The 15070-nt window shown below is 39.0% G+C and overlaps 2 protein-coding genes across 3 annotated transcripts; one reads left to right on the top strand and one right to left on the bottom strand.

The window, feature by feature from the left end:
* Positions 1–46: 46 nt before the first annotated feature.
* ppat (phosphoribosyl pyrophosphate amidotransferase) lies at positions 47–10035 on the bottom strand. The gene is made up of 11 exons (XM_043220419.1): positions 9904–10035; positions 3762–3828; positions 3415–3621; positions 3230–3342; positions 2988–3133; positions 2830–2902; positions 2567–2718; positions 1300–1427; positions 993–1214; positions 775–895; positions 47–680 (listed from the first exon to the last, which is right to left on the bottom strand). The coding sequence occupies exons 1-11, from the start codon at positions 10029–10031 to the stop codon at positions 517–519; spliced, it is 1521 nt and encodes a 506-aa protein (XP_043076354.1). The 5' UTR covers positions 10032–10035; the 3' UTR covers positions 47–516.
* On the top strand, positions 4515–15028 carry paics (phosphoribosylaminoimidazole carboxylase, phosphoribosylaminoimidazole succinocarboxamide synthetase). Of its 2 annotated transcripts, XM_043220410.1 has the most exons (15): positions 4515–5216; positions 6061–6450; positions 6540–6608; positions 6687–7424; positions 7973–8047; positions 8365–8540; positions 10638–10674; positions 11159–11356; positions 11914–12092; positions 12217–12396; positions 12526–12639; positions 12889–12972; positions 13712–13892; positions 14043–14201; positions 14686–15028. In XM_043220410.1, the coding sequence occupies exons 1-15, from the start codon at positions 4838–4840 to the stop codon at positions 14850–14852; spliced, it is 3126 nt and encodes a 1041-aa protein (XP_043076345.1). In that variant the 5' UTR covers positions 4515–4837; the 3' UTR covers positions 14853–15028. The 2 variants fall into 2 exon arrangements, with proteins under 2 accessions (XP_043076345.1, XP_043076346.1); XM_043220411.1 differs by lacking the exons at positions 4515–5216; positions 6061–6450; positions 6540–6608; ... (1 more) ...; positions 7973–8047; positions 8365–8540 and adding an exon at positions 10376–10511.
* Positions 15029–15070: the final 42 nt, after the last annotated feature.

Genomic DNA, 15070 nt, shown 5'->3' with positions numbered 1-15070 from the left:
CAAGTGTCTAAGTACATGTGCGTTGATGAATGTTGTTTGTCAAATGTTGTTTCAACAGATTTTTTTAATAAACGTGTACATTTCACATACAGAGTTTCATTGTGTGCATTCTTGAGGATTAACAGTAAAGCAAGAATCTGTTTCTTTAAGAAGCATAGCCGCTGAACCTCACATTGATTCAAAAGTAAAGAAAAAAAGCTTACACGGATACTGAGACTTCCAGTAAGTGTTGATATTTACAAGATAGTGTTTTTACTAGACAAGAATCAAACTAGCAGTCTGAAGTCTGACAGCAACAAGAATGCTTTTAATGCAACTTTTAAAAGGAATGTTTGAAAACTGAAATGCTTGGAATGTTTTATTTTAATTCTAACAGAGTATATAGCCTGCCTGATGACATGTCCAACTACAACAAATGTTAAAGCAGCACCACAGTCATTTTAACAAATGATTTCAAAAGACAAACAAAAAAAATTATTCTATACAGAAATTAGTAGCCTTTTTTTGGGCCGAAGTTCACCACTCCAGCTCCACTGGGTATTTTCCTGTGAGACAGGCTGTGCAATGACCAAATCTAGTAGTCTTAGTGCTGATCCTCTCATCTTTCCCATGTGACTCTATCCCACCTTGAACAGCAGACACCAGGCCTTCAACTGACAGATAACGGACACTTGTAGCACCTGTTCAAAGCAAAGAAAATACAATTATCATTGACATTCGGGAAGTGTCAATGATAATGATAAGTGACTAAGCAAATCTCTTCTCTTGACTTACCAATATAACCCGCTATATCTTCAAACTCTGGTTTATTAGCAATTAGCTCCTCTTTGGTAGGAATGTTAATACCCATGTAGCATGGGAACCGGATTGGAGGTGATGCAACTCGAATGTGGACCTGTGGTGTTTCATGTGACATCACAAAGACACTGCGGTGATTTAAACCGATCAAAGCATTAAACATGCAGTACTGATTAAAACCTTTTTTTGTTTACCTCTGTTGCACCTGCTTCCTTCAGCAGTTTAATAATAGGGGAGATGGTGTTGCCCCTTACAATGGAATCATCGATAAGCACCACTCGTTTGCCAGCAAAGTTATCAGTCAATGCCCCAAACTTCTTGGCAACTCCAAGCTGACGTAGGCGAGTGTTTGGTTGAATGAAGGTTCTGCCCACGTAGCGGTTCTTACACAGAACCTCTACATATGGAAGGCCAGACTGAGAAAGAGAATGTACATTTTTGTAAGAGAACACCACGAACCAATAAAACATTAAGACTGATGAGTACAGCGTCATTACTCACTTCTTGTGCATATCCTAATGCTGCAGGTGTGGCTGATTCTGGAACAGTGCTCACTACATCAGCATCAGTGGGAGCCTCAATGGCCAACTGCCGTCCACAGCGCTGCCTCACTGTATATACCATCTGACCTGTAAGAAAAAAACTCTATAACTATAATGTCACAGCTTTAATATTTACTACTGTTAAAAGAAATTGTGGTCAGTAAGTTTTTTTATATCTCTTAGCATTTTATTTTAAAATAAATTTTATTTCTGTGATGGCAAAGCTTTTCAGCAGCCATTACTCCAATCTTGTCACATGAGTCACAAAAACAAAAAATCTAACATGTTGAATGGTCGTGCTAATTAATATTTTAATAGAAACCAGGTTCTCTGATAAAAAGAATTGTTAGAAATGTTGACTGTCTTGGTTAATTCATTGCTGGCAAGATGTTTTAATAAATAAAAAAAAAAAGTGTAGTTTGTTAAAAAAATATAAAAAAAACTAGAGAAAGAGCAAAATGCCTACTGTTTTCTGTTTTACTTAAAAGTAGCAGTGTCATGATAAATCAATTTGGGGATTAATTCTACTCTTTTGTGAATGCTTTGGGATTCTCTCTTGAATTGATGTTGAGCTTAGTTTTTAACAGCAGATGGCACTGCATGCTAGAAACCACTGTACTCTGACTGCTTCCAGTTCCCTACCAAAACACCACTTGACCTTAAAGATTACCATTAATTAAGTTCAAAAAGATTAACGTGAATTACCAGAGTGTTCATAGTGGCCTGCATTTACATTAATCTCATGTCATAATAGCCGCGGTGCAAATACATTTATCTTCTTAAATTACTCAGTTGAACTTGAACTGCTCTTATTCTTAAGCATTTTAGCTTGGACTTAACTAGGCAAGAGCGCCATCAGCAGTTAAAAAAAAGTTCTGAATCGATTCAAGAGAGAAGCACAATGCATTCAGAAAATTGCAGAATTGATTCCCCACGAGTATAGAAACCGTAATACCCACAGTGCAGTGTTTCATCTGACTATTTTAAGCTGGGATACAAAAATATAGAAATATCATATAACAGACATTTACAGAAAAATAAACCAGGAGATCTGAGTGCAGGAAACGTGGAGAAAGTGTACACCTGGTTTATTTACATATACTACTGGCATCTATAACAATACAAAGTCTAACTGACCCCAATTATTTGGTTTAACCCAAACATTACAGTCATATCTCAATCTTTCCTTTCACTCAAAACAATGATTTTTAACTTTATAAACTTGCCTTCAAATATGGAGTCTGGTCTGGCAAAGTAAACATACTCAAATATGCAGAAGGCAGGAGGGTCTCCCTCTGGCCGTGGGACAATGCTTAGGCTCTTCACTCCGTTTTTAGAGATCTGGACGATCTCTCCAGGCTGTACTTCACGATAATACCTGGCAACAAAAAACCCATGAACAAACTAATAAACTAATAAAACAGCTACTGTGTGCAGGACAGCCAAAAAGAGTAATCAAAGGTTTTCTGTTGAAATGAGGGGAACATACTTTGCTCCAATGGACTGGAAGCTGCAGGACTCAGAAGACACCACCCAACCTTCGGTGTCTGCTTCTCCAGCTCCTACAGAAAGAAAAAAAAAAGTTTAGCACTATTCTAGACCTAAGCTAAAGCAGCTTTTTTTCCCCCTCACCGCTGAACCACACACCTGAGCTGTGTAATTTGGAGATGGGTACTAGACGTCCAATCGATAGAGGCCTGTTTCCATAGGGGTCTCTCACAGCATAGATTACATCTTTATACATAACTAGCAATGAATATGATGTAGGCGTCTCTGTCATCAGATTCTTTATGCTAAGAAAACAAACAGTATAAATACATCAAAATTAAGACCTGAAAAACTGAGATGGTGGTGACCCAAGCAGATGGGGTAGGACATGCAGAACATACCGAGCCACCCAATCAGGAGTATCGAGCTCCTCCATGGGTGGAGTCAAAGCAAGGAGCTGGGTAATGAGTTCACTGTCTGAGCTGGTGGAGAGGCCAACGCCATGGCGCATAACCTACAACATACATTACATCAAATAGAAAAAAAAAGTCCTCTCTTTTCCTGAAACTTTTGAATTAAAGCCCACCTTTTTGCGCAGTGCGGAGGCATTGACCAGTTCTCCATTGTGTGCCACAGCAATCTTGCCATGCAGCGTGTCTACCACAAAAGGCTGGCAGTTCTGCAGCTCTGAGATGCCCGTGGTGGAGTAACGTGTGTGCCCGATGCCGAGGTTACCATAGCGCAGCTTCAGCAAATCCTCTGCTTTAAAAGCTGTATTCACTAAACCCATGCCCTGTGAGGAGTAATTATGTCAGGCATGTCTAATCTTGCATTCATTGCTGTAAGTTGAAATGTTTTATCTCAATCATGTTTTGTTTTAAAGTAAGAAGATGCTATACGCACTGAAATACTGTGCTATTCCTGGTACCTTACCTTCAGGGTGGTATATGTCGGTGGGTTTGTTCCAGTACTCGTGACAATTCCAGCACTCTCCTGACCCCTATTGAATAAAGGTTTTTCATTTGTTTTATTATTATTATCAATAAATTATGTAGTTTTAACAATGGTCTTACACAAATTTACAAAGACCTACCAATCAAAAATTGGTGTTTTTGTCTTCATTAAATAATATTTCACAAAAATATTTCTTAACAATAAAGCAAAATGTTTCTTCAGCAGCAAATCAACATATCACAATAACTTCCAAAGGATAATAACAATAATAATATTATTATTATTATTAAATCATAAAAATCACTGTTTACTGGTGATATTGCATGTAATAATCTATTAGAAAACATGTCTTTGCAAGACTAGAGTTTGAATTGAGAATGTGTCCCTCCCATTCTTTCTTATTGCTATTTTACACCAACAAAATCAAGCCAAATTTGTTTTTATGAGTGAATGACTGCACAGAGTATGACTAAAGCAGATCAAACTGGTTTATGTGAAGCGGTTAGCCAGAGAATGAGAAAGGGGGGGAGGGGGAGAGTGAGAGTCAGAGAGAGAGAGAGAGTCAGAGAGAGAGAGAGAGAGAGAGAGAGTCAGAGAGAGAGAGAGAGAGAGAGAGAGAGAGAGAGAGAGAGTGTCAGAGAGAGAGAGAGAGAGAGAGAGAGAGTCAGAGAGAGAGAGAGAGAGAGAGAGAGAGAGAGAGAGAAAGAGAGAGTCAGAGAGAGAGAATCACAAAGATATGACCACAAAAGACATTAAAATAGACATGTTAGCACAGCCAAACGCCTCTGAGCCTTTCCACGTGTCTTATTGAGTAAGATCGACGCAGCAAGTGCAGCTCATTCGCCAAGCCACTTCTCACATTTCTTCCCCAGCCCTCCCCCACTGCACGCAGCTTAAGCCAGTCATGAGGCTGTTCTTTGTCACGTGGCTGTTCCTAACTGGCTCAGTCGTCTGGTTGCCTTGGACACTGAGCTTAAAGTCAACAGGGAGGGGGAGGAGAGAGGATAAAGGCAGAGGCGAACAAACAGAAGCCATTTCTAGGCAAGCTTAGAAACATGGAGCCTGAAACAGACCAACAAAGGCATGCTGGGGACAAGGACAAGAGGCAGAGGGACACAGCTGGACACTGGAGAGGGGAGGAAGTGAAAGCTCTACTTTCCGTGTGGAGGGAGAGACAAGCCTGGGAAGAAGAAGAAAGCAGGGCCAAGTATGAGGCCATCTCAAGCCGTCTGAAAGAGCTTGGTGTGTGTAGGGACTGGCTTGACTGCAAGGCCCAGAGTAGGAGCATGGCTCTTCCAGACTGGAGGCCTACGCAGACCGTCTACAAACACTCTTCTGCAGATAGCAGGCCGCCGACTCAAAGACCTTACATAGCAGATGAAGAGTCAACTGCCAGAAGAGAGGAGCCTGCTTCACTACCAGCTCTTCAGGAAGGTAACAATCACAAAATTAACAAAACTACAACCTTTTGGGATGAAGCATTCGAGTTACAGTTGGATATTTGCTCTCTTTTGATTTTATATGCATCGGGCATAATTAAATAATTACAAAAATATAAAGAATTAAATAGTTGTAAAAAGTAACTTTCATTCTAAAACCAACGCAGACAAGACTTAGGCCTAGTCCAAGACTACATATAAATCTGAACTGTTAAAACTTGAAAAAAAACATGAGCTGACCAATCTTAAAACATGTCAGTGCTTTTGTTTCGTCTCAAGATGCACACCATTAATGTTTTTTATCTAAAGCATGTTTTTATAATTTACTGCTTAAATGTTGTAATTGAACTATGGACTAATCCAGGCTTAAACTAAGTCCTGCCCATGAAACTAGGCCAAAATGCTAAAACAACTTAAAATGCCACAACAAAAAAAGAGAGATAATTCTAATGTTAACCCCCATCCCCTTCCCCCCTCAATGCAGTCTGAAAAAACAGGACTTACATGGTCATAAAAAACAAAACAACAACAACATCTTTATTCCACGGTCATTTCTTTATGATTCATCCGTTTTAGCTATGCCAAACACTAAAATAAATTAGTTGGTAGAAATTGTGTGTGAAACAAAAAACAAAGTCACAAACAACTGGAAAAGCCATTAGACTCAATTTAGTTGAGGTCTATTTAGGGCCTTATTGTCAAAAAGTGGAAAAACTGAACAAAAACCTGGTTGAATTTTAAAAACTCACGTGGTGGTTGTATAAATCCAACCCCTATTGTTTATACTAAATACTAATGTTGCCAAACCAGTTTTTAAGCGAGAATGAATTTACTTCTAGGACTGGAAGGAGGAAGGCACTGGTCTGACAAGGAGGTTAGGGCCCTCCTTACCGTCTGGTCCGACAAGGAGGTTCACAAACAGCTTCAACGCTCCCACAGAAACAAGGCCATCTTCCAGGAGATGGCACGTCGCCTGGAGCGGCAGCATGGTGTGGTGCGAGACTGGAGACAGTGCCGCACCAAATACAAGAACATGAAATATGACTACAAAGTAAGCAAGAGTCAAGGCCGGCCGATAAGGTTCTTTGCTGAGCTTGATGCTATAATGCAGGGTAAAGACATCGAGGGTGGATTTGAAGAGGAAGAGTCATCTAGGAATGTTCCAGACAGGGACCAGGTGGCCATGAGGCGTGAACCTGTCGAAGAACAGGTTATCAAGATCGATGATGGTAAGATTTGTGTTATTAATTACAAAATCATGATAGTTCAAGATTGCCATTATTTTTACCTCCTGCATCTTCATGCCCTTCTTTAAAAGATGAAAGTCTGGCAGAGATGCAAACAATAATGAATGCCGCCACTCATCCACTGATTGCGAGAGAGACAGGTGAGTTCTGATATAAACTGAAATGTTCGATGCTGTTTCAGCATCTTCAGCTTGTTAAAAAACTGGTTTGTGCTTCAGCAACTACAGCAGCAGCCACAAACGAGATGAACATAATCACCGTGCACGACTCGGGAAGAAACTGGAGTGAGGAAGAGGTGGCCGCACTGCTTCAGATCTGGGCCGAAGAAGGCATTCAGCGACAGCTACAGGGCTCAACCAGAAACAAAGACATATTCGTGCAGATTTCACGCAGACTTCTTCAGCAGGGCGTGGAAAGAGACTGGAAACAGTGTCGCACCAAGTACAAAAACCTGAAGTACCTCTACCGTTCTCTGCAGAGAGGAAAAGCCGATATCGGAGATCCTCGACGTGTCATGAGATTTTACGAACAGCTGGATGCCCTTTTGTCCAAGCCTCCTAGAAGTCGACTGAGCTATGCCAAGTTTTCTGACACAAACAATTTAATGAGAAACTCCAGGATGTTTGCTCCACCAGCATTTGAGGAGCAGTCCATGGGTGGACTTCCACAGGAGGACAATGACATTGTTGCGGTTAGATATGACCAGCCACCCATGGACGAGCCAACTTTGAGATCTCCTGGCATTTCTGCAAGGGTCTTTCAGAACCAAGTTGAGAACGAAGGCATTTTAACAAGACCGAAGGAAGTGTCAAAAGTTGAATATGGGATGCCTGAAATGAATGCAACGATTGTGAGGTCAACTGGCAGCCCTCAGATAGAATATGAACAGCATGTCTCCTCTGACTCCTTCACAGCAGTTATATACGATGACAGCCATAAATACAGAAGGATCCCAGGTAATAGAATTAATTGTGTTTCTCAACTGGTTTTGCATCAGGTTTGAAATTAGTTATGTGGTGGGCCAAATAATTTTTTATAAAATAAGAGTAAACTAAATAAAAAACAAAAGTTTGTAAGATTAAACAAACAAAACACATGTAACATGAATTTTTAAGACAATAATACACTGCATCAATACAATGATCCAATTATTGAATACATATTTATTATAATTTTATTTATTATATTTATATTGCTTTTATTAGTTTTGTTTGAGAGTAATGCAAACAATACGATATTGTATTTTCTGACAAATTAATTTGTAAAATGACAAAGCCTCTAACGTCATAAGCACAAGATTTGGAAAGCTTTTTCCTTCCCTAAGCAAAAAGGCCCATTTATTTTGCGATCGTATTTTATTATTTGCCCTTTGTATTGCTTTTTCCTCTGCTGGTAGCAACACTGCTTTTTTGCACAGGGCCCACCAGTTGAGAACCACCGACTTATTATGCTTTTAAATTATACTTTTGTGTGTGTCTTAATATGTCCAATATTTCCAATGCAGACAGCAGTGAACCATCATACAGTGAAGAGCATGCGGCAGCTACCAAAGGAAGAAAGAGGAAAGCTGCAGATGAAGGTTTTTCATTAGTTTCTCCTTATTACAGAGACTGATACTGAAATTTGTAACGAGCAGGGTGAGACTCAAGTGCCAGTCGATCTTGTGACTTCAGTTTGCTTAATAGTATCAAGACAGGAACAAGAACACATTCACAGGATACATAGACAACATTTCATTTCACAGAAGAAAATTAATGAATTAATGAACAGTGGTAAACAATCCTGAACTGTTCTGTCATTTAAAGGTCAAAAATCTTTCAAAAGTAGCACATTAAGAAATTGTCAGTAAACAAACATGTTCTTTGACCCATTTAACACTATATCTTGTGTGTTTAGGGGATGGTTTACTTTCTAAACAGTTTCATCAGAGCACTGATGATGGAGATAGCAGCACAGACTGGTCTGAGAATATAGACTTCCAGTGCAAAGAAGAGGAGGATCAATACATTCCGATTATGGAGATCACCTCTGTGTGTTCAATGGCATCTAATGCAATCGCGTCTGAACAAACGGTGAGATGGCAGGACAATGGAAGTCTATTGAGCTGTGATTTAACTGCAAAGCTTGCAATGGTATTGCAAACCATTATCGCATCTTTTTAACTATGAGCTATAACAACATTTGCATTACTATGTAACAGTAAGAGAACAAAAGCAGGCAACTGCAAAAGTCGCACCCAAGTCAATTATGCATATGCATGATAAAAGAGCACTACATCCTTAGCTTGTATTCCATGCAAAGCATATGTGAAATGGGTCCATTTAATGTTGCTGTTTTGTAACGGGCAAGTTTTCCAACCACAAGGAGATCCACGCAAAAAAAAAACCCAAGTCAAAACAGCTTGGAGATTATTTGCTTGTCTTAGCTAGAGTAAACTGGTCTTTCAGCCGGACCATCTGAAAACTGCAAAAGAAATCCTCAAAAATTAACCTGATCAGACCAGGAGAACAGATAAAACAAGCATGATTAGATAGCCCCAGTAAGGATTTATAAATTATATCTGACTCTGGACTACAAAACCAGTCGTAAGTAGCACAGGTTGGCTATATTTATAGCACTAGCTAAAAATGTATTGTATGGATAAAAATTATCAATTTCTCTTTTATTGCGAAAAATCATTACAATAATAAGTAAAAAAAAAAACTGAATTTGTCCAACATTAAAAGGTGATTTTCTCAATATTTAGATTTTTTTTCACCCTCAGATACCAGTTGTTTAAATAGTTGTATCTCTGACAAATATTGGAAAGTGTGTTAATTCAGCTTTCATGTTATATATAAATCTCAATTTCAAAAAAGACACCCTTATGACTGACAATGTGACACAATGCATCTTATACGCTTTAAAATTCCTAATGCAATATAATAATAATAATAATAATAAAATAAAATAATATAGAGGCCTACAAGGAATAAAAAAGCTCTATTTCTAAATGTGCACAGTACAGTAACATACCATCTGTTAAGATTTAAAGAAGGTAATGATTAAGATAAAACTTCTTGAATACAGGGCTACCCAGGTTGACTGGGGTCAGGGGTGGGTGGTCCTTGTGTCTGACCAGGCTGAAAAAAAAAACGATTTTAACACAGTTTAATTGCTCAGTCTCTAGGTGAGATTCAAATGAGGTCAAACATATCCCTGCTGAAAAAAACCTAATCTTAAACAAATCTAAGATGCTTGCGGGTTTTAGCTTGTTTACGACGGTCTTCCACCTCACCCACCCCTTTAAAATCCCCCAAAACTTCCGCACCAGGATGGAAAACCAGCAAACCAAGTAATATTTTCCAGCAGAGATTATCTTAAAATGTTTGCTCTATAGTAAAAGTCTCCAAGACCTCCACAAGTCGCCTATATAGGAAGCAGCAGCACACTTACCTATGTTGCAAAGCAACAAGTCCAAGTGTCAAAATCTGCGCGACCTCCAGTTGTGTTGGCCATTCTCCCGCTGCCACACAGCCGAACACCCCGCATTCCTCCCCAATACCCGACTCCTCAAACTCCATGTCCTCCTCTCCGGGGCGAGCTCTGTGGGTCTGTAGTGTTAGCGTGCGTTTCCACGCTGGCTGGAGTCACTCGAAGCACGTGTTTCCACACACAGCGGAGCATGCGGCGGAGGATCTGGCAACACAAATGCTCAAACGAACAAAAACTTGAGCTCCGAAGTCGCAGAAGATGAAAAATAGAAAAGTTTTTTTGGGAAAAAAAAGACCGAGTTTTGTCCAATCGATAACTTAAAACGTCCAAAGTCTGGTTGTGACGAATGCGATCGATGTTTTTTGCGCAACGCGCCCTAACTTTAATGTAACTAGTTTGCAAAGGTTTAGGGTGGTTGTTTGCTTCTAAATAATATCAATAGATAAGTCTTTTGTCTTTTAAACCATGCATGTTAAGATTTCGCCCACGTGATAAGGATGGCATTACTCTGATTGGCGTTTATGAATCGGCAGAGTGTCGTAACGCGTTGCTCTTGTGAAAATAAATGAGTTGAGTCTCGCTCCTCCGAGAGGCATTTTACATCAACCTTCCTTTCTCTGAAGTCCGAGTGCTTGTTCAAACGTTTGCCTGAAACCCAGAGTTACAGAATAATCACTTTTCTGATCTTTTTGCAGGAAAAACGAAGCTCAGCAACAATGTCAAACGCAACAGGTAAGTTTGGTTTTATTTTCCTGCTCGATTATTGCCCTCTTCACCATGTTGGACCACAGTGCAGTTGCGCAGTGAATAAAATGCACCCATAATGCGGGAATGAATACTTCAGCTCTTTTGTCTAACCAGAAGCAGTAATATTACCAGAGGCAATATGGTGGAATAAGTATTTTCAGCCAGGCTAAATCAGAATATGGATCATTGTCAGATCTGTAAAAAATAAAGTAGTTTGAATCACTTGGGTTTTTTTTTTTACTTATTCTTTCTGTTGGTGTTTTTTGTTCTTAAAAATAATATAAGGATGTAATCACAAAAAAATAAATAAACAGAAAATAAATTACTAAAAATGCACACAAAAAGTACCCCTGCCCCTTGCAAATATTAGTATTACCTATAATTATGTTAATTTGCAGTGATTTACATCTGAAGCCCAAATACACTGACATCAGTTAATGTGTATTGTTGCCTTGGTTTTTATTTGTAGAACTGAAACTAGGTCAAAAACTGAACGAGGGTAAGACCAAGCAGATCTTTGAGCTTGTGGATGAGCCGGGTCATGTTCTGGTCCAGTCTAAAGATCAGATCACAGCGGGCAATGCAGTTCGAAAGGACCAGATGGAGGGCAAAGCAGCTATTGCCAACAAGACCACCAGCTGCGTGTTCAAACTTTTACAGGATGCTGGTGAGTTTGCCTTTTTGTTGATTGATTTTTTTTTTTTTTTATCTTTGGACAAGCTGGTTAATTTATTTGCAGAATCAATATCAATTCAAAATGATGGTGGTGTACTGTACTGTACACCAGGCTGTTTTGGGTCACCATTTATATCTATATTATATTTCTATATACTATATATTTTTAAAAACATTCATGAGATGGTTGCAAGAGGTTTCTAGAGGGCATTTACTTTAAAATGGTTGCCACAACCTCAGCAATTTTGGTGTGCAGCTCCTGATGAAGGTTTTACTCCGGGGAAATGCCTGCCTTGTGACAGCCATACTTCCTTTAATTAAACTTAATTTTACACACATGCTTGCTGTGTTCAGGCTATTAAGATGGCCGTCCCAGTTTCACTGTGTGAAAGCATGTTGTGGCTTTGTCTGTCATACCTATACTCCGCACAGTCAGTGTCAATATATCACCGTACTCCGCTAAAAAGTGCAATTAATGTACTAGACCAATAATTTTACCATTTCTAATAGGATGCACACAGTAATCATGACTCTACCACTTTCCTTCAGGGTTAAAGACTGCATTTGTCAGACAGCATTCTGAGACTGCTTTTGTGGCGTCTCGATGCGAGATGATACCCATTGAGTGGGTGTGCAGACGGATAGCCACAGGGTCCTTCCTCAAACGCAACCCTGGGGTCAAAGAGGGCTACCGCTTCTCTCCTCTAAAAATGGAGATGTTCTTTAAGGTGAGGTTTTGTTATTTAGAAAACAAACATTGTCAACTTGATTTTATACATGCCATTTCAAAGTAATGTCATGCCATTTCACATATTGATGCCCTCAGTTTCTCTTCTATTGTTCTTTGTTCAGGACGATGCCAATAATGACCCTCAGTGGTCAGAGGAGCAGCTTTTAGCAGCTGGTTTTGAGCTGGCAGGTTTGACTATTGGACGCTGTGAAGTGGACATCATGAGCAAAAGCACGGTGGCCATTTTTGAAGTCCTGGAGAAGGCTTGGGCCACACAGGACTGCACACTGGTGGATATGAAAGTAAGAAACCTAAGCGTATTGGACTAACACTTTTTAAGGTTGTTTCTGTTGGTGTAACTGGTGGTGGTGATGTTTGCTACTATTGACCCCTACAGTAAATCTTTAATGGCCATAAACTTTTAATTTTAGATTGAATTTGGTGTGAATGTGACCACTAAAGAAGTTGTGTTGGCTGATGTGATTGACAACGACTCGTGGAGGCTCTGGCCTGCTGGGGATCGCAGTCAGCAGAAAGACAAACAGGTAAACAACCAAACACCTGTACTGTACATGTCAGCCATGAGAAGGATTTACACGGCTTCTTTACTGGAATAAAACTAGCTAAAAGTCAGTATGAAATCTGAATACATTTATTTTGTTAGCTCACACTGCTATTTTGTGATGAACAATGCATCCGTGCAAGTCAAAACTATATATATATTACAGAGAAATAGCCAAGCTCTATTGTGACCTATACGAGTATGATTGTTTAACATGGTGTTGTCTGTGCAGGTGTACCGTGACCTGAAAGAAGTCACTCCTGAGGCCATGCAGGTGGTGAAGAGAAACTTTGAGTGGGTCGCAGAGCGAGTCAAGGTACAATGTTTTACAAAATGTTATTCTGTTACATTTCTACACTTCCTGCAGTTTAGGGATATAGTTCACACTGTTTTTCTCCATTCATAGTAAAACGTAAATATTGAACCTTTTCTCATTTTAAATTCACATTCTCGATTTTGACCAATTAATTTGTACATATGCATAAATGAAGAATTTAATATAAATTTTTGTTTTCTTTACTTGTCACCCCTTATAGCTTGCCTGTGCCTGTGCAACCAATAATATAACCAAGTATATGGCTTGTTTTGTTTTTGTTTTTTGCTTTTTAATTCATTACACTTGCATGTATGGAAGAATATATATGCCTCTAGACTGCTTCATGTAAACTAAAAAAAAAAGAAAAAAGATACGATTAAGTCAATATAATTTATCATAACCTGCGTCAAGAAATTGAACATTGATATAGAGCTCTGTGACCTCGTGCTATCATGCTTTCACCTCAATAACCTCTGAACACTGTAATGACGTCACCATACCCCTTTCTCTAGTCTTTTACATCACCTAAATGCATTTTTCCAGTTTAAATGAATCTCACCAGCTATCCTGACCAAAACATTTCACTTTGGAGTACTAAGAGATTAAAGGGATGATTGTTGTTGTTTTGCTATTGACAGTGACATCACAATGCTTCACATATCACATAAATGCAATTTTTTTTGGAGGAGGATCCTAACTGAAACATTGGTGACTGATGAGAATCTGTTTATGTATATAGCTGCTTCTGGAGTCACAAGCAAAAGGAAGGGTCGTCGTTCTAATGGGCTCTACTTCAGATGTGGCTCACTGTGAGAAGATCCGTAAGGCTTGTGGCTCTTATGGGATTCCCTGCCACCTTAGAGTCACCTCTGCCCATAAAGGCCCTGATGAGACACTTCGCATCAAAGCTGAATATGAGGGTATGACTCTAAGAACAGAATCTCCCTTCTGCTGATTTAAAAAGTAGCTAATGTTTTAAAAAATTGTATTTTAATCCAGAACGCTGTAGAGAAGGTTTATTGCCTAACTGAACTAATTAAATCTGTCCTTTTTTTTTCTCTCTCTCTCAGGTGATGGTGTACCCACCATCTTTGTTGCAGTGGCAGGCAGAAGTAATGGCTTGGGTCCTGTGATGTCTGGAAACACTGCGTATCCAGTTATTAACTGTCCCCCTATTACTCCTGACTGGGGTGCTCAGGACATTTGGTCATCTCTTCGCATGCCTAGCGGTACAGAACAATTTAAATGTATTTAAATATGATGCGATTTATCTATTTATAAAAATTAAAAAAAAAAATAGTAAAAGGGTATTTTATGAAATAATACAATTTAAAAACTTTTTTTTCTATTTTAATAGAAAATAGAAAACTTTGCCTTAATATTACAATTGAAAATGAAATCTTTAAATTTAATGCAAATAAAAATATATTTTTTTATAAAACTTTTTTTTTTAAATTTAGATTCAATTTTACCAAAGTTTGGCCAAATACAGTTTTAGCAAAAATAAGTAGTAAAAAAACCTGATATAACCTGTCAATAAAATGTATGGCATTGCATGAAGCAAAAAAAAAGACTCTCTAATGAATTTTTACAAAATGAGTATTATAATTTTTTTTTTTTTTTTTTTTACTGCCTAATTTTACTGACCCCAACTGTTTAAATGAAAGCGTACAGTGCAGTAAAACTAGACATTATGATTCTTACTCTTTTTAGGTCTGGGTTGCTCCACCGTTCTTTCTCCAGAAGCTGCTGCTCAGTTCGCAGCGCAGATCCTGGGTCTAAATGACCATTTGGTTTGGGCCAGACTTCGAGCATCCATGCTGAACACCTGGGTCTCCCTGAAGCAGGCTGACAAGAAGCTGCAAGAGTGCAGCCTGTAATAAACCAGCATTTTCATTCCCTTCAATCACTTTTGTACATTTCCGCTTACATTTTTGTGTACGCTCCTGTCATTGCCTTTTTGAACAAGCCTATGTGAAATGCTGACTTAGAGCTTATTTGCAATAATTCCCTTTCAGGTGTACATTGTGTCAATAAACATTCCTCAGTCACGGTTCTCTTGGTGGTGGTTGTTCAGCAAAAATGGGGGGACAAAACA

This window comes from Puntigrus tetrazona, chromosome 20 (assembly GCF_018831695.1).
Source record: "Puntigrus tetrazona isolate hp1 chromosome 20, ASM1883169v1, whole genome shotgun sequence".
In the NCBI taxonomy this organism is placed as follows: Eukaryota; Metazoa; Chordata; class Actinopteri; order Cypriniformes; family Cyprinidae; genus Puntigrus; species Puntigrus tetrazona.
The sequence above is the reverse complement of the archived record's forward strand: the minus strand, read 5'-3'. Positions and strand labels throughout refer to the sequence as shown.

Bases quoted from the DNA above. Each gene is read 5' to 3' on its own strand.
- paics (XM_043220410.1), top strand. From the start codon at position 4,838: ATGGAGCCTGAAACAGACCAACAAAGGCATGCTGGGGACAAGGACAAG. The intron at 11,357-11,913 runs GTGAGTTTGCCT...ACTTTCCTTCAG, and splicing joins CAAACTTTTACAGGATGCTG to GGTTAAAGACTGCATTTGTC. The intron at 12,640-12,888 runs GTAAACAACCAA...TTGTCTGTGCAG, and splicing joins GTCAGCAGAAAGACAAACAG to GTGTACCGTGACCTGAAAGA.
- ppat (XM_043220419.1), bottom strand. From the start codon at position 10,031: ATGGAGTTTGAGGAGTCGGGTATTGGGGAGGAATGCGGGGTGTTCGGC. The intron at 3,343-3,414 runs GTGGGCTTTAAT...TGTATGTTGTAG, and splicing joins CCTCCGCACTGCGCAAAAAG to GTTATGCGCCATGGCGTTGG. The intron at 1,215-1,299 runs GTGAGTAATGAC...TCTCTTTCTCAG, and splicing joins CATTAGGATATGCACAAGAA to TCTGGCCTTCCATATGTAGA.